General features: G+C 40.8%; 1 protein-coding gene across 1 annotated transcript; it reads left to right on the top strand.

Annotated features, from left to right (window-relative positions):
• The first annotated feature begins 1,241 nt into the window (after positions 1–1,241).
• On the top strand, positions 1,242–23,759 carry swt1 (SWT1 RNA endoribonuclease homolog). Its single transcript, XM_041936168.1, has 17 exons — positions 1,242–1,367; positions 1,828–1,897; positions 2,817–2,890; positions 3,013–4,024; positions 4,217–4,346; positions 5,040–5,141; positions 5,668–5,859; positions 6,995–7,088; positions 7,591–7,811; positions 8,269–8,417; positions 8,731–8,869; positions 10,812–10,951; positions 11,220–11,353; positions 12,662–12,808; positions 17,050–17,116; positions 17,263–17,330; positions 23,029–23,759. The coding sequence occupies exons 2-17, from the start codon at positions 1,832–1,834 to the stop codon at positions 23,132–23,134; spliced, it is 2,841 nt and encodes a 946-aa protein (XP_041792102.1). The 5' UTR covers positions 1,242–1,367; positions 1,828–1,831; the 3' UTR covers positions 23,135–23,759.
• The last annotated feature ends 692 nt before the right edge of the window (positions 23,760–24,451 follow it).

Here is a 24,451-nt window from a genome sequence, read left to right as displayed (position 1 = left end):
AGAATGTAGTCAAGGGACGGAAAAGTCCTCCACAAGGAGAAGCTAGTGAGGCATAACATGCAAGACGAGTAGCAGATCAGTCGGTCAGAAGAGTATTTGGTTCAACTAAGCAGATGTGGAAAGGAGCACGACACCACTGAGGTTTAATGGTTTAATGGGGCCACTAGCTGCAAACCTAACTGAGCTAACGGCAGCTAACGAGGGAGAGATATACTCAAGTATTCTTGGCTTATGCAGAAAGCCTAAGTATACTTTGCATGTAGTTGTGCTTGCTCTATTGATAGAGTAGCCTGTTAAGTACTTTTTCATACATATTGGCTTCTTTGAGGTATATTCCGGCAAATATTTTAGGAATGATATTTTATTTACTGTATAAACAACATGTGCAGCTTTGGGGAAAATAGCATATAGATGGCATATAGATTAGGAGGAGCACAGGAGGAAAACAGTGCTATCAGCCAGCAAAAACTCCAAAACCAAGAGAACTGTCATCAGATGTCAGATTATTCAGCTCCAGCTTCACATAACATAAGACTGTGCGGATGTGGTCAAATAATCTGTTGTTTTTTTCTTGTCATTTATGCCAACATACGCTCATATCCCTACATTTTGTGCAATATCGCATATTTCCTTTACATTTTGTGCAATATTGCATATTTTTTTTACTGTTTTGTATATTTTATTCTTCTGTCCAATAGTATTGTCATTTTTTGTTATCATTATTAATCTGAAGACAGCATACATTTTTTCCACAGTTATTGGGGCGATACATATTTTTTATATACTTTTTCTACATAGTTTTTTCTTTTATATAGTCAAAAATTTTATTTTGTAAAAATTTTAATTTTGTAATATAATATGTATATAGTCTACTTTTTTTATTTTGTATTTCATTTTTTGAATTTGTATGTCTCTATATGATATTTTTCTTCCCACTGCTATTACATGCTGCTGTAATAAAATTTCCCCGGCTGGGGCTAAATAAAGTTTTATCTTATCTTATCTTATCTGAACCAGCCATTAGAGCCACGCAGAGCTGCCTTCATCCTTTCCAGTTTCTGATTCTCTGTCACTCTGTCAAAGTTCCCTGACATCAACATGCAAGATGTGAGATGACGGAAGTTTTTGTTGTTTTTTGTTTTGTTTTTCTACAGCCCAATCAGAATTCAGATGCTCTAACGCCATGACTCTACGCCCTCCGGTACAGTAGGTGGCGATCCGCCGTTCAGCGAAAGAAGAAGAAGAAGAAACGACTGTTTTGGAAACCAGTCGGCAACAGACTAGTTCACTCGCTTGGCTGGGAATTACACATTTAATCCTGCAAGGCGTGCTGAATTCCTCGGAATTAATCTACGCAAACGTCTCAGGTAACAAAAAAAGACAACTAGCCTGTGCTGTTTGGGGTTTTGATGGTATTTTTCATCAGCTAGCGTTAGCGTTAGCATAAACTTTTGGGTGTGTGTAGTGTGTAGTGTGTCTATTAATCAGCTCAACACCTAATATACTATAGTAATATTGTAGGGATTAGTTTGATATGGATTTTGTTAAAACGTTTGATATAGTCATGTCTGTGTCATTACAGTCCCCTGTGTCTCATGTTACCTGGTTTGCACTTCTTCTGGGTCAAATCTATGAAATACAGGCAACTAGCTTGTTGACAAGGCATTTAATCGTTCAATGCTAAGTGATATCTTCATTTTCTTTTCTTAGCCTCTCATTAAGACAAGTTTAATTCTGTATGGTGTCTTCTTGAAGATCTAAACTGATTGTTCTGTGAGGATTTGACTTAGTCACTGAACACCGTGTCTGCTCCTCAAAATCTTACAGGCAAATGGGTAAACAGCCAATGAAGAGAAAGCACTATGAGACGTTGACCTCAAGTGAAGACGATGAGAAGGTAAGGAGGTACAAAGAGTGTTTACCTTGTTGTTAGGAGCAGTTACGGAAGCTCTGAGAGACACGTGAGAAAAAAATCTGGTGATTAATTTTCTAAGTCTGCTTTAAATTGTTTTATCTCCTGTGTTTATTACTTAAAAACAGATACAAACAACTGTATGTATGTGTGTGTGTGTGTGTGTGTGTGTGTGTACGTACCTTCTTATTAAACTTAACTAAACTGCAACTGAAAACTGACAGCTAAGTCTAAAAATAATAGGTCAACACTGACTTTTGGTTTCACATGTTACTCAAACCCCAGTCTCATTGGTGAAAGTCCTGAGTGTGAAGCATTCATCCACCACAAGCTCCTCCTGATGTGTACTTTGTTGCCCTTTATACTCCCTCACCTGACTTCCTTCCTTTCTGACAGAAAGTGTGCCACTATCCAACTATATATCCAGCACTTTGTAAAATTATGCTTACAAAAAAAAGGATTTGCCTGTGTTCACAGATGAAAATTATTTCAATAATGTAAATGCCTGGATATAATATAACCTAAATTTGCCTGTTTTGTTTGTCTGGAATGTTTTTGTTTTTCATCACATTCATATCATCACAAGTTAATCTGACAATTATTTCTCTCTTTCAGTCAATCATTTTGAATTGTTCATCATCACAATTTCCCAAAGCCAAAAGTGACATATTGCTTTTTTTGCCTGACCAATAGCCCGAAACAAAAAGGAGACATTTGAGAAGCTGAAAAACATTTTTTTGCTCAGAAAAACAACAAAAGTGAATAACTTAGTTGTCTAGCGTCTGCTCTAGTCTCACTGCATATATTATCATATTGGTCCTTACTGTGTCTGTCAGCAAGTGCTTCCTCTGTACACTTAAGGAGCTGTTCACAAGTGAATAAATGTTTTCCCCTATGTTCTCAGGCATCCAAGGAACAAGATGCTACCAAAACCTGCCGAAGTGCCAAAAGGAAGCAAGACGTAAACAGTCAGGAAAGGTGAGATACAATATACTTAACCTTTAACAACAATGTTAAAATTGTTTAGTTGAACCTCATTCACTTAATTGATGTTTTTAATTATCTCAGATTGTGATATTTTTCTGTTCTTCTACATGTAGCTGTGCAGATAAATGGGACGATTGGGCTTCTAAAGATGAAGCAAAAAGACAAGCAACAGACCATGAAACAAACAAAAAAAGTGTCTCTGTGCCATTCCATGGGGGAAACTGCTCTAGTAAAAGAAAACATGATATTTCAGGGAAATATTACACTAGCAGAGGGAGTAAAAGTGTGGAAAGGGGATTCTCACACATCAACACTGCAGTTACAGTTCCTCAGAGAAAAGAGGAGATGTCTAAAGACAGTAGATATGAAAAGTCTTCCCAGAGGAGCTCATACACATTAAAAAAGCAGCTAATGAGTCCCAGTCTGGTTTCTGATGAGCAGAAAGCACAAGCGCAGTATGTGCTGAACAGAAGGTGCAGCGCTGAGAAGCCACAAAGGACTGGAAAAGACAGCAGCACTATCAAGACCAGGGAACCAAGCAAGACCTCCTGCATCAGCAAGGATTCTGTATGTCAGAAGAAAAGGGAGGTGGCCAAGCAGAAGTGCCAGCAGCATCAAGAAAACAAGTTTAAGGCTACAAGGACACTATCTACAGAAGCAAAAACCCCGTATTCATCTAACAGAAAACAGTCTTCCTCTTCAGGCAAGCACAGAACCTCAGTCAGTGGCTCACATGCAGCGAAGAATATCACATCAGTCCCAGAGGATGTCAAATTAGTGTCACATAAGACAGCAAAGCCATCGTCTGCTCACCAAAAAATATGTTCAGTCGCATCACCCCTGCCTTCTGATTTTAGGATACCTAAAATTGTTCAGCCAAGGCCAGTAGATTGCACTGGTGAGGCTAATGACGGTATTACTACAACTAGAAATGTCCAACATGAGACTGAACTTTCTAAATCTGGGCCCACAGTCAGCAGCTCCAAGCAGGGAGCTGTCCAACAAGCTCACAGCTGTTTGGATGTTGCTCGTAGTTTTTCATGTGAAGGACAAGACGAGAGGTCGCCTTCGTCAGGCCGCCTCCCAGCTACGCTTAATGCAGTCACTGAGCCGTGGTATGACCAGGTAATGAAAAGCATAATCTCATTCTGATCAAGTCAGTGTTTGTTTTACATTTATTGCTAATGAAATTATTTTGTAATGAAAACATTTTGTCAGGTTTATTAACTATACATCACTGTTTTATTGGTGCAGTGGTTAAAAATGGCAGAGAGGACCTTTTACATGTTGTTTGTTTTAAAGGATGTTTTTCTGTAGATGCAAGTGGTTGAAGAGCTTCATCTTGCCCGCTCCGAAAGGAGACTGGAGGTGAATGTAATGCAGAGCTATGGGGAGCTCACCTGTATGGACATAGTCCCTCCAGAAGAGGGAGCTACAGACACACACCGTAAGTTTTATCGTTTTCCTGGGAGATGGTAAATTGGAAACATGAGATAATTTGCATACTTTTGAGTGTAAAAATGACGCGTGAATATATTTGCAAAGTAAGAGCTGGCAAATCACATTATCATGTTATAACGTGATGAGTTTAATCTGTGGTTTGGTCAGGGGTGCCCAAACGTTTTCCCCCGGAGGACCAGAGCTGAAACTAAGTAGTGGGCTGTAGGCCAAAAGCAAACATCTATGGTAGTGTCACTCTACTGGCTGTGCTCAGATTCTGAAAAATAATAATTAGTGATCCTACATGAGAGTATTTTAACACAAACAATAAAACTACATAAAGAGCCATTTAGATTTTTTTTAATCATTAATTTTTACTTTTTAGAAACATCCTGTAGGCTAAATCAAACCTTATGACAGGCAAACTTTGGCCCGCGGGCCACACTTTGGGCAGCCCTGAAATATAGGGTCCTCTCACAGCCACGAAAATGTTGTAATCATTATTAAAGAGTAACCCTGCAGAAAACTGAAGTGCCATGTAAAAAATGAGATCACATAACAAGTCTTCATGAAATTATATTTGATAATGTAGTCCTCCACTGAAATTGTGCTGTGTATGAGGGCATTTTTTTTATTCAGTTGTTAACTTTTGATAATCAATGACAAGAAATCCACCATACATGAACTTGTCTTTTTACAGGCAAACAACCTGCTCACAATGGCCTAATCCTTGTTTTGGACACCAACATTCTCCTCAGCCACCTGGATTATGTGAAAAAGATTGCATCACCCGACCTTGAAGGTGTTTGAAATGATTTTATTACTTTATGTTTCTTGCAGAGTGATTAATGTCTATGTCTGATGTTATATAATGAAGCCTATTGCCATCCCTATGTTTGTCCAGTTAGAAATTACCCCTCAGCTGTGGCTGAGCTATTATTGCACATCATCAAGAGATGTTGGCATCTCCAGTAGTTTTATATTTGCTCTTATTTCTTGCCTTTGCATTTTCCCGACCATTTCAATTACTCGAGTTATATTTTGGGGCTGTGAGAAGAAGTAGAAGAGCAACTAAAACTTTAATCTAAAGATCATGTGAAGTCCTGATACAATAACCATAGCACACTTGAGGAGCAGGATGACAATCTAACTATACAGAGAGGAGACCATGTCGACAAGCATCACAATAAGACTTTATAAAGCATAATCCTATAAAATTTCAAATCTAATTTCTACATTTTTGAGATTTCCTTCTCGCCATGATGAAATGCACTGATGAAATATGGATCCATTGCTGCCTGCTTTCTGCTCACTTCATGTTCTTTTAGCCCAAGGCTTCCCTGTAGTCCTGATCCCCTGGGTGGTGCTTCAGGAGATGGATTACCTAAAGAAGGGGAAAAACCTGTCAGGTTCTGTGGCACACCTTGCCACTCATGCCATCTCATACATTTACAACTCTTTGAAGAGCCGGCAACCTCACCTCTGGGGGCAGTCAATGCAGCAGGCCGCCAAGAGCAGCAGTGAGTGCTGATTTAAGGAAAATGTGTGAATTTTTATTGCATTTAGAATAACCAGTATTTTACAACCAAGGATGGAACCTAAAAGTGTTTACTGTCTCCTTAACCTGTCTAAGAGCCCGTATGAGATTTGTACTGGGAACAGTTGGGTGTTATCTTAGACAAAAACATGATGACTGAGCAGGTGAATATAAATGTCACTCTTAGTTACAAATGAGCACACGTAAACATCACAGGAATTACAGGCAAAACAATAAGCACTTAAGGCGAAAGCTTTCTGCACTTTCTTTTCATCACAGTAGAATAATCTTAAGAAGAGAATAAGCTTTCATATCAATACTTCAGTCCTTGTGGGATTTTTGGCCGTAAAATGTGTTAATTTTCGAGCCTGGTGATTGACTTCTAAATAATTATATTAAGATGAGTTTGCATGATTTATTTTTCTGGTCTAATTTTAAGTAGGGCCTTTCTCTAATTTATAGTGTAGTGTTTGAGGTGTGGGAGGTTACAGCCTGTCATTCTATGAAATGGTAAATGCTTGACATGTATGCATAAATGGTCAGCGCCTATAGAGAACATTTGTACCTTAACACACACACACACACACACACACACACACACACACACACACACACAGCAATAGCAACGGACGCCCAAGGAGACTTCGACACGTGTACAGTAATCAGTGGCCCGGTTTACCTCCTGAGTTGCAGCTGCCTGACACTAACACAAACACTAGGTGGCAGTAATAGCAAGCTGGTCTCTCAGAATTCATCATCATAACATACACTGTGTGCATCTTAAGGACAGGTTGCACCCATTTATAGGCTAATTCACGTCTTAGCTGTTTATACTATGGACCAGGCATTATTTTCCCAACAGTGGTGTGAGTATCTCTTCAAAAAGACGTGCCATACAGTCCTACATATAAGTATTTAGGGGCACATAAGGATTTAATGCATCTCTTGAAATAGACCTGAATCCTCCATATCCATCTACACTCTGTTGTACAGTGCAGTTACAAGCTTACCACTGAATTAAACATGCCTCTTGTCTTTATATGGACTGTCATGTTTGTCACTCTTGCCTTCCTCTTCCTCTCCCTTCCTCATTTTTATTTTCACTTCCTTGTCCCCAGATGGTCTGAATGCTGAGAATAATGATGACAGAGTGCTGCAGTGCTGTCTGCAATACCAGAGTCTGTACCCAGAGTGTGCTGTCATCCTGTGCACGTGAGTTCCCCCTCCCCCTACGATGTGCTGTTGCTGCTGCAGAGTGTGAGTCCTCTGCAAATAATGCACATGCATGTGACTGAGCGGGTCCAGCCAGATAGTTCCAGTTGGGATGAAAGAAAGAGAGGGCCAGACAGAGTAATTTAGCAAGAATAGATGTGCTGAGCAGGGAATTCTGAGTTTAGTTCAGGGATTTTTTTGGCTTACGTAGTGCAGTGGAGTGGAGTTGTGCCATTGTATTGTTTCACTTAATTTTTCCTTGTGACCTATTTCTTTGTCTGGCACTATTTCCAGACCCTCTTACTGATGATTTTACTAAATTGAAGAAGAAATTGTGCAGATGTTGAATTAGTCAGATTCTTCTGTATTCTGTGTTACTCACCTATCCTCCCACCACAGGCTGCTGTAAGATAGATGTGACTGAATTGTCTAATTTGTATTGTGTTATCATTACCATTTAAGACCTGATTAAAAAGCATGTTATTTCGTCTTTCCTCTCTAGTAATGATAAGAACCTATGCAGTAAGGCCCTCCTGAGTGGAGTGAGTGCCTTCAGCAAGAATGACTTGGAAGCACAGTTTGGGATATGCAGACATGGCTTTCAAAACATTAAGCCTCACAACACCCCTCAGATCTCATCACCAATGCTGAGCATTAACTATACATCAGTCCAGCCACACAGGCAAGAGAGAGCAGGCCTTTCTCCAGGACTCAGAGAGAAAGGTGAGCCAGGGATTAATGTGTTCTTCTTGCAAAACAGGAAATTACTCGGCACATTGCGTCATCGTCTAATAGTTAACTGCACATACAGTTCATGCACTTTCCATATCTGTCCACCCCTTCCAATCTTCCTGTTTTCTTTGCTTCGCTCCATCTGCATTAATTGTTCATTTTAGGTATTTTAATAGTTGTAGCAAACATGGACAGAGAAAGAAATAATAGAAAATAACATTCTAACCTACACACACTCAATGGACTGTATTAAACACACTGAAAGATGCTATTGCAGTGTAACAGCTGCCATATTACCTCGTGTGTATGTTGTGCTGTCATATGCTCCTGCTCTCTCCTGCTGCACATACATGCATATACTCTTGTTTGAAGGATAGCTGCTCTCCTGCATTATTTTTATTTTGTGTCTTTACTCATATACAGTATGTATGTATGTAACTCCTCACAGATGACAAGCTGCTGAGCAAAAGTGAGCATGAAGAGAAGAAGAGATGGCTTAGTGGATGCATTTCTGAGCTACAAGACTGCCTGCAAGAGGTGCTGTCGGATGTGTTGGAGGTGGAGATGAAGGCCGCTTACGAAGACCTCTGGCTAGAGGTAAAATTGTGTTTTGGAATCTCACTTTATGTTTTAGACTGTATTTTAATTACTGTTTATAGATGCATTTAAAACATGGAGAACTAATGTCTGGTATTCATGAAGTGATTAGAGGCGCGTATTTGGTTTAGTCGTTGCATGAGTTTTAGACATTTTGGTGATCATTTTAGGTCAGATTTCTGCATCAGATCTCTTTTGTGCTATACAGGAGTCTAGGTCACATCCAGATTGAGCTACACTGATTATCATTTTGAACATTGCAGGGGTTGTTTGTTTGTTTTTTTTCATGTTTGCTTTTCATTTGTTTTAACAGATAGTTTATCTAAAACCACCCTGGACTCTTCATGATGTCCTGCTCTGTTTGAAAAAGCACTGGATTGCTGTCTTTGGGCAAATTGTCCCACGCAAGAAGCTGCAGACTGTTGTAAATCTAATCAAATTCTTCGACTCAGGTAATGCATGTAGCTCAAAGTACTGTTATGTATTTCATTGGTTTTCAGCAGTCTTCTGATGAGCACATTTTTTCAAAATATTTTTTTCCTATGAACAAAACAATTTTTCTTTAATTGTTTGATTATATCTTCCCCCAGTTAAAGAGTTGCAGGACAGTCTTTTTTGTTGTAGTTGACAATACATGAAAAGTAATGTCTAAATGTGGAATAATAGCTATGAAAAAGTGATAATTCAAACAGATAATACATAAAACAGATAACAGTGGTCCGTCTGGTTAGGTAGATGTCTCGAAATGTAGGTCACTGTAAACAGTCTTTCTCTGTCTTGGCCATAGTCCAGACACAGCAGCACTGTGTACAGTTGTATAATAACTTTAGAAATATAACCAAAGTACCTTATAAACTAGTATAAGAATTAATATGCAACTCGGTGAAGAAATAAGCCACACTTATCAGACAGCTAAATCAAGTCAGTTTATAAATCAGCTCTTCTTTATAATTGTGTGATTTCAAATATGACTTACATTGTTTGCAGTATATAAACTCTAGGTTCTGTGTTAACCTCTTTCATGGTTTTATTTACCATATTCTATGTTCATAGGATTTTTGTAAAAAGCTTGAGCTGTGTATAGTGTTGAAAACATTTGATGTTAGTTACTTAGGAGCTGATTTTCCTGCTTACAAACCTGAGATACTATGTGAGATACGAGGGCAGAAATATTAATATCTGTGAAAACGGCCCAGCTTAGCTCCCTGAAGTGTCTAAATGCATTCGATGATAGTCTTTGTTCTGTGGGCAGTGGTGTTGAGGTACTGAGTCATCCCCCAGATAAAACCCTTACTCCACTTGGTATGACGTTGTCTGGCCTGCACTGCGCTAGAACCCTACAGAACTACATAAAGAATCAGGTCATCTGCTAAAACGGGACACTTGAATGTGTGTCAGAAAGATGCTGAGTCGCCCACTGCAGCGATTCGTGCTCTGGTTCTAATTACATTATGCTTACAGTGCTGTGTGTGTGTGTGCGCGTGCGCGTGTGTGCATCAGCGTCTCATGTCTCTCTCTGTCCACCTGTGTGGGGGTGACTGCTACAGCAGTGGCACAATACTTTTTAATCCATCCAAGAATGTTAATAGTTAAAACAATGAAGTTTTGCCCTTGCTGTGCTCTGTGTATCCTTGGTACACTAGCGTGATTTAGGATTTCTTGGTACCACGCAGCCTGGCTCTGTGCCAAAACTGTGAGAGGCGGAGGAGGCGGAGGAGGCGGAGGAGGAAGAAGAGGAGGAGGAGGAGGAAAGGAAGGAGGGATAAACTGTATGTGAGGCTAAGAACAAAATCTAGGAGTGGAAAAGTACTGCATGCGATTTTCTGCTCTCTCGAGCAGGCGGTGTGTGTGTGTTGCTATACTTATGAGGTCAGACCTTTTACAGCCTCCTAAAAAGTGACCAAAGCTGTGTTTTAGGGCTAGAGTTGGATTTGCTTAAAATGAAGTCAGGTCATGGCTAGGATGGTGACGCATGTCATGAGGCAATGGACCAGGGACTTGATGTTAGTTTATACATTGTCCTTTCAGTTAGTCAGTATAGCAAAAATAACAGTGCATCATGCAGTGTGTTGCGTACAGGGTTTTGCAAGTCTCAGAACAAAGTTGGATATAAGACACACACACACAAGCTCACAGTCAGTCTGAGCTGACATGTTTTTGGCCACAGTGTCTCACCGCCTAGTTGTTTTGTTTTCCATCTTTGTATTCATAACAGTCCTTCTCACAAGGTTAGACTCACAAAACATCCCCTCTTGAAAAAGGTGTTTGCTGTTCAAGCAGTACCTCTTCCCTTTTGCTGACTGAGTGTATTGTATGTACACCTTTATGTGCATCTATGTGCATCTGTCTGCACACATCTGATGGCCCACATGTATCTCTCCTGTGTTTATGCAGGTAACACTGTGGATAGTAGCGCTATCGAAGAAGCCCTCCACGAAGCCAAAGAGCTTGTGAAAGCATTTGGGAAAAGTTCAAGCCGCGTCCCCAGTGCCCTCGCCCTAATGGACAGCATTTTCAATAAGGAACAACCGCAGGTCAGCTAGGAGCAAATTTGAAGTTTAAGTGTACTTCATGCAGTCAGAGCTCAAAGCTGTTCTACTTCTGGTCTGTTCAAAGAACTCCTGCAGTGTCTGCATTGTATTGTACATTGTGGTGGTTTGGAAGCTCAGAAATAGACAAAGATATTTTTATGTTATATCTGTCAATCTGTCATGTTTATTGTGCATTGTGCATTGTGTGTGTGTGTGTGTGTGTGTGTGTGTGTGTGTGTGTGTGTGTGTGTGTGTGTGTGTGTGTGTGTAGGGGGAATCTCCAGCCTGTGATGTCGTTATGAGTGAAGATGATGATGAAGACAAACAGCCCATGTCTGCTCAGGTCTCTCACCAGGAAGTGTGGGCCCTGTTTGAGAAGGTGTGCTCTGATGTGGTTCATATAAGGTGGGTGTCACAGGGATTTGATTGATTCAGCACTAGTATGATCACACTGCAGAGAACGGTTGAGGTTGATGAGCAGTTGGTGTGTTTTTACTAGGGATGTTCCTAATGACTAATCTCCCCGAAGATAAAACAGAAGTTTAAACTTCGACTAACTAACAGTCTAAAAAGTAAGAAAACACTCAGGAAACAGTCAAATTTAATCTGTCAGGTTAAACATGGTACAAAAAATACTGCGTATATAGGAGCTATTTTAAACAGTTAATCACGTTCTTCGATAACCAAATTGCTTTTTAATGCTGCTGAAATGTTTGGCACTTTGCACCGTGCATCAGGGTTTTAATGTCGGCCTACGTGTCCTTGCAGATTTCAATGTGCTTCACAAATGGGAGAAATTCTGGGCAAGTGTTGTCCATGTTTATGGACCCTGTTGTACCCTGTTTTTGTGTCTAATGGGGACACCAATTGGTCCAGTATTGAGTGAGAGCGCTGCAGCCAGCCACCACAAAAAAGGCTGCTATGTAATTCCTCCAAGTGTTGGCGCACCGTCAGTGTATCTCCGCTAAAAGTGCTTGTTTTTTTTCGCTGACACTCAGATTGTTATTCTAAGTGTCTGACAGCATCATGGAAAGATCCCTACAGAGACAGACGTTTTTGTGAAAGACAAAGTTGCTTTTTGTTTAGCCAGAAACAGCTGTTACATCGCTCTCACCAAAGCCACCAGACTCCATTTACAGAAACAGTAATTTTATCATCATAAAACACACTTCATTGAAGCCCGACAGAAACAAAATAAAACTCACCAAAACCATCTTGGATCTTTTCTCTTTTCCAACAATCACCTACTCTGGTTTGTAAAGGAACAACAGGATAACAGAACCCCTACGGTGCATTATGAGCAAATCATCCTGTACTTTAAATGTGCACATTGATAAAATAATTATAACAAGTTTAACAAACGACTATTTCTGGTGCCGACTAGCAAGGGTAGAAATCGACTGGCCAACTAATCATGGACATCCCTAGTTTTTACAGATTTTCACTAAAAATGCCTTGATTATTTTTTAATGTCACAAAGCACTTTGATTTCTCCTGGACTGTATGTCATCTTACACTCAAAAGTTGTGTCCTCTGCAAAAAGATCCCATTCTGTAGGTCTCTTCCAACCAGGACAGTTCAGAAGATGGTCTGCTAATAAAGTAGAGAGAGAATTTGCAGAAACGGCACTTTGGAGGTTATATTTTGGTATTTATTTTGTTTTTTTTCCCCACCCCGCTGATCCCGAGGTCATTTTTTTCTGTCATGTTTCAGCGGGGAAGTGTTCAGAGCACTGGGCTTTGACCTTGTCACCAGGCAGAGCGCTCAGCCAGTGGGGGGTCCTCCGCCACCGCAGGACGCCTTGGTCTATTTGCACAATCTGTCCTCCATGGTCTCACAGCTGCTCCAAGCCTTGAGCAGGTAGCTCAGCCCACTCATATCACTGCTGTCAGTCTGAACACAGCACCAGACACTCTGCCTCTCTGCCACTACGCTCTCTGTGTCAGCTTTATATTCAGCCTTCTCACTGTGGTCAGTTGTGTTAAAGCAGCTATACTCCATGTTTTCATAGTGACAATAAATCACATGACTGCTTGTATGTGAGGGGGGTTTGCTTGTGGTGATGAACTCAAATGAATTATCACCCGCCTCTGAGTTTCCCCTCAGCTTATTGTTTTAGTTTTCCAACCAGCAGTTTTTACTGTTTCACTCGCTGCTGTCATGATGTCATTTTAGGCTGCCGAAGACGGCTGTAAAATTTTAATTGTTCTCATTTTTTTGCAGTCCGTCTTAGCGCTTTCTTGTCATAGCTTTTGTGATATCCAAACAGCCTCCATGTCACTGACCTCTTGTTGCCTTTTTTGTCAACATTTTTGTTCCTGCTGCCCTCAAGTGTCCAAAAAATCAGTCATTGCGGTTTTAAATCTTGAAATGGCATAATGTCCTACTACTACCTTCATGTGCAGCTATATTAAATGTGTTAGACTTAGTCCTCGGAGGGCCATGTATTGCAGTTTTAATGTGTTTTCGGGGCCAGGCAGTAAATTGAAGTCTCGATAGAAGTTTCCTAGCCGGCATTCATGTGGCACATCTGAATGCTTCTCATTGCAACACCTTCCATGCCTAATGTGTCGATCTCTATTGATCATCCCCCCATGTCTTTCTTCACTAAACCCTCTGACATAACCTTCGTCATTCCTTCATAGGAGTGCCTTACCTCTCGACAGCCAGTCCCTGTCTCTCTGAGAAGCCCCCTTACACTGCCCTGCACCTGTCCTTAACCAGCCTATTTACTCCGTCGTGGTTATGTGCGTGTGTTGTATGCTTCTGTAGCTCTCAGGCCCTGTTTGGCATGTAGAGTTGGTCAGGCTGTAATCTGCTTGACCTTGTAGCTTTGCCTTATCACCTTTCCCATGACGCAGTAGACAGCTCCACACTGGAACACTGTTTATTTTCTGACTGTGCCTTTGAGAAGAAAAATGGCAACAGTTATCCTGCTGTAGGCTTTGACAGCGTAGACCTGGGCCTGCTGCGGCGTCTGAAAATATTTGTACTTGCTTACTTTTCACACAGATTTAAGCACATCATCCATCTGTCACAATGATAATCACAACAGGCAAGTAGCTGAGTTGATCTTTGGTTGAGTTTATTGAGGAATTTCCACCATAAAGAATTTATGCCGTTGCAAAATGACTTATCAGTGGAGCCCTTTCTGGGTTTTGTGCTCATCTTCTGTCTTCTTTGGTGATACATGTTCCTCAGGCTGACATTAGTTGCTTGCTTTCACATACTTCAGCCTTTGGTCATTGATGATTCGCACAGCTGTCATGGCAGATGCAAGAAAACATCCCACAATTCAGAACTCTGTCAGCTGACTTAATATAATCTAAGTACTTCAGAAGGCTGGCTAGACCTCAATAATTCGATAACTCAAGTGCTCACAATATCTCTGTCCGCTTTATTATTTTTCACTCTCTTTTGTTCTCTCTCTCTTACACACACAGACATAAAACATCCCAACATCGCACAAGCACGAGGTCCAGTCAGGCAGTACAGGTTCACTGTGACATTTGGGCCTCTTTGAAGGCCGGGAACAATAAAACTCCTGACATCCAAAGGTCAAAGTCTCCGTTGAGCTCTCTGTTTCATCCAGGTGTTACTCTGAACTCCTACTCTCTAGCTCTACAAACCCAGTATGGAAGACTTTTCCTTTGATTGTGATATGCTCCTGAAAATAAATTTCAAATTGACACTTTTAATTAGTTGAAATTAACACTTTCCTGCCGCACTGCAGTGGTTGTGCTTCTACTTCCACTATCCCAGTTTTCTCATGTTGTGGCTTTTGATTGATCAAAATACTTGTGATGTTGTGTCACCGGGCTTATTTCCTGTTATGTGTCTGCTGTGCTTTGATTTGTTAGCTGTCTAACGGTCACACCCCCCTCTGAATCTGTTACATGTTGCTTCATACAGGAAGCACCTTACAGTGCAGAGCCTGTACAATCATTTAAAATGGTGATAAGAATTTGGGCAATAATGTTTGTAATGAAGACATGGTTGTTTTTAGATACTTATCTGTGCAGAAAAATGGTGCTTAAGTCGTGCAGTGTATTCTCAGCTCAGTGGCTATAAAATCGGCAAGACAGGCCTCTCAGATCATAAGGCACTAAACTCCTGAGTATCCCAAGTGCACTTCATTACCACTTAAGCCCTCTAGGCCTCTATAGCTCCCCTGTTTATTGTTCTTGCCAGACTGTATTTGACTAATATGATGGTTCTTTATTGCCAGATGTTTTGCTATATTTGAAAGGTGTGTGTTTTAATTTGATAGCATGTGCTCACTGCGTGTAGCACGTCGGGCGATGTTTATCATTTCCTGTTGACGATGTCTTGTTACAGACAGTATGCCTGTAGCTGCTTAAGTAGGTCATTGTGTGGTGTTAATCAATCTGAAGAGGAGCAAACAGAAAAAGTGATCATAAAGAAATAATCATCACTGAGCGACAGTGATGATTATTTCTTTATGATTGCTTTTTTTTGTGCATGTGGAGCTTTAAGTGTGCAGACTCTACTCGGTTCTGCCACCGATTTCCTGAGCAGAATCAAGACCTCAGTTTACGGAAGGTGCTGACATTTACTCTGCACACACACACAAACACAGACACACACACACACACACACACACACACTCTTGTGTTTGTGTGTCTGTGTGCTAGTGTGTGGCTTTGCACAATTCCATGGGTCTGATTTTGAACATGTTTTTGGGGTGAAAGTGGTTCATATATATATATATGTGGATGGATTCCCCCTTTGATATGAAGCAGCATTGTGTTGATTTGTGTAGTAATATGTGCTACTCAACTAAATCTGAGTTCATTTAAATATTTGGCTGCAGCAGAATAAAAACTTATATAGCTGTTGTTTAATACTGCAGAGCATTAATAATAGTTCTAAATAACAGCCATTCTGCTTGCATATACACACAATATAAACATGGCAGTTATGTTTTATAGTGTTCGAGCCATTCATACAATAGTATTATTGTTGTGAATGATTTATATTTTATTGGATTGGATTTGTTAAAGCTAAGCAGTTCCATAGTTTCAGTGGAGTGTACTTAATCGGACCGTAGTCAGCCCTTTCTTCTGATGGGTTAAAATGTGTAATACGCTTGCTTGAGCTTGTTAGGTGAGTTAGTTGAAGCTATGGAGCCTTGAGAGCACACTAGTCTTTGTCCGTGCTTATATATGCTGATTGTTCTTACTGCACTTACTGTGCTCAATCATGTTGTTAACCTTTTTTCATTTCGTATTAGAAGAAGAAAATTTTCAGTAAACAGTTGAAAGATAAGAACGTGGACTGCAGAGTTTTTGTTGAAGCGACTCTATGGCTTAAGAGGGCATCTTCAAGAAATAGATGGAGCCACTCTAGCAGGTTCCTTTGCAGCAGTCGTTTAGAATAAGCCTTTCAGCACAATGCTACATGTTTCTCTGTTTACAGGAATCTGTGTTCGCTGTGTACACTTTGTGCGCGCATCTTTGCACTTGTGCACTTTTCAATGCACATGCATGTGTGTACTGGGCTGCTCAAGCACAGTTGCCTAGGAGACAGCCATAGTCATTTTTCACATGTTTGAGCAGAGCTATGACTCATTCTGTACAGGCTATCTCTCTCTGTCTCCCTCTCCCTCATTTTTCTCACTCTGTGGACACTAGATATGGATAATTTAGGACTCTGATCATATTACCATTTTCTATTCCTCAGTCCTCGCTCTGTTACTGTCATTACTTGCTCTCTTTTTGTGTGTTAGTCTTTTTTCCCTACGTCTTCATGCATTGTGGTTGGGTGTGTGGTGATGGAGGGAACAAAGATGGAGAAAGCTTTCAAGTGTTGCTATTTTTTGGAGCTCTCACTGTGTTCAAACTAAAGTATCACATATGATTGTCTTAAAAGCAATGGTTGAAGATGTGGGGTGGGGGGAGAAATGTCACATTTTTATTGCACTTTCTTTAATTTACTCTTAAAAATGTCTTAGTTTGGGGTTCAGGATGAACATTCTTACTCCAGGAGAGGCTTCTGATGAATCCTGTGCTGCAGTGATGCTTCAAATATCACAGCTTTCCAAGCTTCATCTCTAAAATGTGTGTTTTTGTTCATCACAGTGTTGCGTCCTCAGCCCCTGGTTTCGAGGAAGTCCGAACGCTGCTGAGCGTCTTCCACTCTAATGCGGTGGGTGCCTTTTCACAGTTATTGCACAAGCATCAGACGGATGCTGTTCATTAAAGTCATTTGACCTTTTTGCGCCGCTGTGGTCTTTGTCTCGTTGAGCTCACCTTGACCCGTTCATTCTTAGCTGAGCTCAGTTTGTGTTTTAGATCCTGAATGTGGATTCCAGACTGACAGCCAACAGCCTTCTTGATTGTTTGTCGCAGCAAGACTACAGGTAGGACGCACACACACACACAAACACGAACACACATGCACACACACACACACACACATACACGATAGTTGTAGCAATAGTTACAGGTGTAATAATAATACAAATACTACTACTAATAATAATGATAATGTTGTTGTTGATGATACAGAGCATACATTTAAATGGTTTCTTCTGTCTCTGGGAAATCAGATGATTTTTTTGCTTTAATTTACACAATCTGGACTCTCAGCAGTCTTAATTATCACATATGACAGGAATTAAGTAGGTTTTAGCATCCAAGTTTTAATCACTTTTCTCTTCCATTGACATCCATCACCGCCTTGATTTCGACATGTACCCACTGGGTTTGATGTACGCATCTCGCAGTGGCATTCTTCTGACCAGATAAGGCAATCAAACAGTCTCAGGTTCTCTGAATTCTTGCCCTCTTTGCCGCAGCATGCCCGGGCAGGTAGGTGCGCTGTTCTTCCAGCGTCACGGCCGTTGCTCTAGCACAATGGCCCTCCTCATAGATATCCCCAGCAGAGCACTCACAATAGCGGTGGCCATGTCAACAACTCCAAACAATCGGGACACCCATTATTGACATATTTCTTTGAGGGAATGTTAATAGATCTGTGTACGTTTGCAATCTAAGAGGCACACCGCATTAACCACCAGGCTGGCGTATAATGGGACTGCTGTGCCCATATGCAGTTGCCTGGATCACGAATCAGTTGTTTCTGTCAGCTGTTGAAACATAATGACACACACATTGTCTTGTAGGGTCAGGATTTATGAATTCCTGCTGGTTGTGCAGATTTTTTTTTCAAGCGGCCGTGTGAACGAGTGATAAATGTTTAGTCACCGGTTGCCTTTGTTCAAACCACAGAGGTTAAACATTATATGGACTGCTCCTACACAAGCTCCCATAAACACCCATAAAGTAAGGAAGCGTTGAGCTTTGCTCGGATCACAGCTGGAGTGAGTTACGGTCCTCTTAACGCTTGGGTGTTGTTGATGTCATCTATCATAAACAGTTTATTTTAACCTGTGCCCATTCATCCACAATGAAAATAATCATTAGCTGTAGTTTATACAAAAGAGTTCCAAATGAGCTCCACCTCAACCAGCTACAGCAGTAAAATCCTGCTTTTACATGACTGCGGGAGCGATACTGGCCTGATGATATGATACATAACAGTCACAGGGTACATTTTTCTGCATCAAGCTCTTTTAATACTGTAATTCCATTTCCCTGGTACGACTTACAAGCCTTTATTGAAGTAACATCTTCAATGCAGGACTTGATTGCAACAGAGTATTTTGACACTTAAGTAAAGGTGGAATACTTCCTCCACCACTGCTACAAAGAAAGCTCTACCCTTTCTCTCACTCACTCATGTAACACAGACTTTACACGTCCACCTTCTCTAAGATTAGCTTTCCTGTCTTGAGACTAAATATTAACACAGTTGTCCTACTTATCCTGCTTTCTTCTGCAGTTTAACACTATTTTTGCTGAAGCTACATCTGATGTTTTGTGGATTTGTTGTGTATCTGATGCTGGCTGAGATTGTGATTATATTAAATTATAATCAGAGATAATATAATTTAAATGCTATGCAGCTGTTATAGTTTGACAGGTTAACATTCACAGCGCTGAAATGATTTGATCAATGAAAAACTGATTTCATTAACCTACTTAAATTATCAGTGAATCATTTATCAGGAAAAAGCAAAAGGCAAATGCTAACTCCATCTTTTCAGATTTAATGTTTGGGTTTTGGAATCTTGGTTGGATGTTAAATCACTTTTTTTTTAGCATTTTATAGACAAAACAAATCATAAAAAATCTAATCAAATCGAGAGTTATAAATAATAGTTAGCTGCAGTTCTAGATATTTGCTTACAGTGTATTTTTGTGCAATTTTAGAAAAAATCTGCCACACATTGCACACACACAGGGACGAACAGAATCACTAACCTCGCCATCACGGTGCCGTTCTGAAGCTAAGTTGCTGCTGCATGTATGATGTATGTATCCATGTATTCAACAGATTATTTATTTTCCAGGTATTATGTGTGCTCACTTAATGCCCTCGCATGATTTCATAACCCCGTAAAAGATACTGACTTCCACTAATAGAATGCCTGATTTTATAGCCTTGTCAATTATTCTCTTAGAGATCAACAGGAATGAATCATTCAGAACGAGCACTGTGGCTGTTGCTGTATTGCTAACGATCGCTATGTTCTGATGCCAACAAGTACGATCATCAGAAAGTCCAATGAGATGAAACCAAAGGTTTATTCAGTATTAAAGACAACATCTGCTGTGGCACTTCGCGGAAAAGCTTTGCGGGCACTTACCGGTCACGTCATCCCAGCTTTTGAGACCGCTGAACGATATCGTTAAGCCGACTGTGTTGTGATTGTAAATATTTTATTTGTTACATTCACTGTGAAGTGATGTAAGCCTTGACTTAGTCAGTGCATTATCCGTGGTGTTAAATATTTGATTTCTGTGCTAAGCGCGGCGGTGTGATGTCATGAGTTATATAAGGCCCAGGGGAGACCTTTTCCAGGGGCATGTTCGGTCAGCAACGGGCAACTTTCAGCACAAGAGGGCTTCAACAGCAGATAAGCTTCCAGAGGAAGAAATGCCAGATAAGAAATGATGTTGTTCAACACCTGTTGGCATTGTAAAAATAACTAAAAATACTACATTTTTACTACTAAAATTTTATAAATCCACTGGCTTCAGTGTGAGTCAGAGCCAATGACTGGGCTGTCTCTCTGTCGATACGGTTGTCATTTCTAAGCATGTTTCTGTAACTTTGCATTTGCAGGCATGAGTGCACACGGAAGGAAAGCTATAGTGCGTCCAGCAGGAAGGATGCAGCGTTTGGTGCATTTGGATAAATGATTTGCAACACAGTTGTTATCCAGAGAGCCATAGACGTGTTTGTTTGCTTACCCTTTTCTGATTGTTTGTTTGTTTGTTTTAAGAGAGTGGGAGGGAGTGAAACAAAACAAAACACAACCGTTTTCTGGTTTGTGTGTTTCTCAGCTCAGTTTGCCCTCTGAGACATTAGAGTTGAAGAAACGTCCGAAAGAAAATGCAGCCTTGTATCAGATGTTTGGAAACAAGTGGACTTATTTGCGTGTGAGACTGTTGTTGCTAACACCTGGGTTCTTTTCACCTGTGGATGACACGCCACATGGCTTTTAGTAAGACATAGCTAAGCTGTTAACATGTTAGCGCCTCGGTTTAACGTGCATGTCATTTCTTACATAATTCGCTGACTCAGACGCGCAAACTTTAACACTCCTTCTCCATACCAGTCACCCCTTAAGCATAATCTTATATCATAATATTTGCACATTAGTTTTATGTAACGAAGTCAAACAGCATGACCGAGGGAAACACCGTCCCGCTGTGTGAGAAAAGCAGCAACCTACAGGGAACAGCACGCAGTTGAATGGAACAAAACCTAAAGCCTAACATTAGTTAATTTTCTCTCATCTCTGAGAAACTGCTTTTTGTGTGACGAGACAGGTCACTATAAATGAAAAATCAACTATAGCCATATTAGAAATAGAGGAGCAGATACTTCCTCTGTCCTCTGTTCCATGTTACTGAAGTATAATACTATTTCATCATTATGAATTGGCTTGCGCCAAAAAGCCCCCGCAAGACTTTGTACGTCAAACATTTTAGAATCAGCCCCAGCGTCACCTTGTTATCATTAACTGGCATTCCTTCACAAGCCTGTCTGTGAGCCTGAGTCACACTGTGAAGGTCAGTGCTCGCTTTCCAATCAGCATCAAACGGAAAAACTGCCTTTGCTGAAATCTCACTGCACCCTTTGATAATGTGGTTTATGAAAAACCACATTATCAAAGGGTGCAGTGAGATTTCAGCGCAAAAGCCGTCACAGAATAACTGAAGGAAGGGAAGCGCTGTTAATGTTAGCACTTTGTTTACATCCAGTCTCATTCAAATAGAAGAATTTAAGGAAAATCTCAAAGCAAGAGTCCAACCAAAATACAGCTAATACTTCCGGATCGCCAGTTAGCAATCTTTTAGAAAAGGAAAACTAGAAAACTCCTGCACATCAACATCGTTCTGCTTTTTCTTCTGATATTGAGCTGATCGCCATGGAGATGATTCATTGCAGCATCTTAGCTGGGTAGGAGAGGTTTTCTGTTCAACATAACATTGTGATTTACTTGACAATGATCAGTTGTATCATCTAAACATATCATGCGGTTCTACGTTGAGTTCGAATTGTTCCCATCTTCTGGGGATGTCCATTAAGTGCCTGTCAAACACATTCAGGCTGTTATGTAACGCACAGAAGCAGCTCCGCTCTCCCTCTTTGTGTATACGTTGTGCATCGGGGTCAGTGACTCTGCGCACCATTCATGTGCGTCACAAACTGCATTCAGAGATTCTTCATGCCAGAGCTCGACATGGCCGGTGTGTCACAGGAATGAGTTTGTAGCCGTCAGTGCAAACACGCCGTCAGGAAGCCTTTCACACAGTCCCCCTGTCCACAGAACATGCTGGAATGCAAAACCAGATCATTTGTGGCAGACCAACGCATTCTGGGAGTAGGCATTTCCACAGGTTATGAAACCACACAGCTGCACTATTGGACGAAGAAGGGGAAGTGGACGGATGGGTGTAGGGTGAAAACACTGCTCTTTCTTTCCCTCTTCTCTCCCCCGGCAGTTACATAACGTTCCAATGGAAACAAAGCAGAGGAGGAAACAAACAAGCAACAAGCTCCCTCAGTGTCTCCGCTGCTAAGCAGCCGTTGCCAAGACTGTAGCAGACAATTGTCTGTGTTTGCACTCATGGTGAAGACCTGTCGTGTGTTTTGCTTGTGCATTTGTAAATGCATGGACGTATGTGGTGTTGTGAGCAGAAAAATGTAACTCGCCGGGTGGAAAGTGTGCGTAAATAGCTGCCGTTGAGACCCTTCTGGAAGCTGCAGCGCCCACAGAGGCTCTTTTGTCTGTCCTGGACACTCTGTGCTGAACATGATCAGCACATAGAAAGTTCTCCTTCTATCAAGTCATCCGGGTTCATCCACATAGTGACATGTGAAGTTGTACAGTTTTGCAACACCTATGAATAAATTCCCGGGTATAGAACACACGGAGCTAACACCAGGGTGTATAAACTCAACCAACAGGCTTTGGACTTTGTCAAACCTCCAAATAGGACATCTCCCCAAATCATTAATCAAAAAAGTGAAAGAAAATGTGCACTCGTTTGTGCTAGACGCAACATTCCCGTGGCAAAGCTTAGCCCACCTGAAAGACTGTACACCAAGGGTTTTGACTCCTTTTGACATGAAGCGACACACGTACATATCTGTGCATTGGTGAAACCAAATAGCTCCATTAATTCATGACAGCGACACATCAGGATCAGGACACATTCATGATTAAATAAGCAACAATAGTCTTCTAGGAAAATCATTTATTAAGATGTAAAAAAAAAAAAACACTTGTTTATGTACAGTATTCTGCTTTTTTTTGCAGACAAACTCACCACTGTCTACCTGAGCCCCACCCACACATTTTAAATACATAGAAAGAACACAGAAAAAGATCCAAATACAGGAAGCTCTCATGTGCAATAACCGATACTGTTCCAACTGTGGCAGAACTATCCAATTTATCTCCTTACTTGTGTCCTCAGGGAGAAGCTGAGAGTTGGTTGGAGCAGCTTTGTGGACCTAAAGGGGATGCTGGATTGTTGTATCGAGACCACGAATCAACACATCAGCTTTCCCATGCTGTCCTGACTGGGCTGGTTGGAGTCTGCACATCAGCCAGGCAGATGCCCTCAATAATTTGATTACTTGAACTAAAAACTCATTCAATGGATGTGTGTGCGTACTGCATCTCTGTTGGCTGGAGCAGTTTAACCTTTTTGAATTTGTTTGCAAATGTTCCTTGTGGCACATTGTTGTTTTTCCCTTGAATCTGTGTGTTCTCCATCATTCTGAAGTTTACAGAGCTTGTATTTTCTGTATCTGGCTGTTTTGCAGTGTGTAGACTTCATCAGGTTTCAGCTCCAATGTTCCCCAATATTCTTGCAGCTATTCTCAAATCTCCTGCCAGGTCACAGCTGAGCAGTCATTTCTCATTTTTGATCCTTCACAGGGCTTTTTATATTTCTGTTCAGTAAGTCTAGAAACATTTATGTACCTAAAATGTTGTATTATTTAGTGAGATTATATAGTAACATTGGTTTTCATTATTACTATTCAAAATTTTAGATTTGCTTCTGAAAGTTTGTTACATCATATACAAATGTATAATTTGCATGTGATATTTTTGCACCTTATGAACATGCAATGAGCAACAATCTGTAAAGATACTCATCTGGCCCAATTGGGGGTTGTTTTTTATAAATAACTACAGTTAACTATATTTCAATGTCTGTTCACCATTTTTCAACCAAGACCTCATTTAACAGTTGTTTCACCATTATTTACGATCATTGAACTTCACCTCAGCTTCATTTTTAAAGAAGCTTTAGGACGGTGTTGGTTTCCCAGTATTTAGTCCCTGCTTCTGTAGCACGTGGCCCACATGCTGCATTTGTTTCCTGTGACAATCAGGTGTGTCAGCAGAGATTATCAGAGGCTAACTTGTGAATGAGCACAGGGTGGGAATTTAATATACTCCCACTGGCAGTCAGTGATGTCTGGGGTCATGCAGATGCAGCCAGCCCAGCTGGTCCTCTTTCAACACTCCACGAGTGCCTGTCGTCGTCCCTTCCTGCTGAGGTCTGTTAGCCAGCTTAGTATAATCTCCCCTAAAAGATACTTAGAGGAGCGGAAAAAAACCTGGCTTAGTGTGGTCGTCCCTGAGGAAAACGGTGGCAATGAAAGCTTAGACAGCAGCGTTCAGGACACAGTAATTACTCATCGGTAAGAGCAGGACGAGGGCGAGACGAGATGGCAGTTAAGTCTAAATTTAGGATCAGCTAATCAGCTGTTGGGAATTTTATTTAAGACTTGCAGCACCTGGTTCAGCAGCTGATCTATGACTTTAAAATGCTAAAGGCTATCATACAGTCATAATCAGACATATCTTCTGTACTTCAGCAGGGT

This window comes from Chelmon rostratus, chromosome 4 (genome assembly GCF_017976325.1).
Source record: "Chelmon rostratus isolate fCheRos1 chromosome 4, fCheRos1.pri, whole genome shotgun sequence".
Lineage (NCBI taxonomy): Eukaryota > Metazoa > Chordata > Actinopteri > Chaetodontiformes > Chaetodontidae > Chelmon > Chelmon rostratus.
The sequence above is the reverse complement of the archived record's forward strand: the minus strand, read 5'-3'. Positions and strand labels throughout refer to the sequence as shown.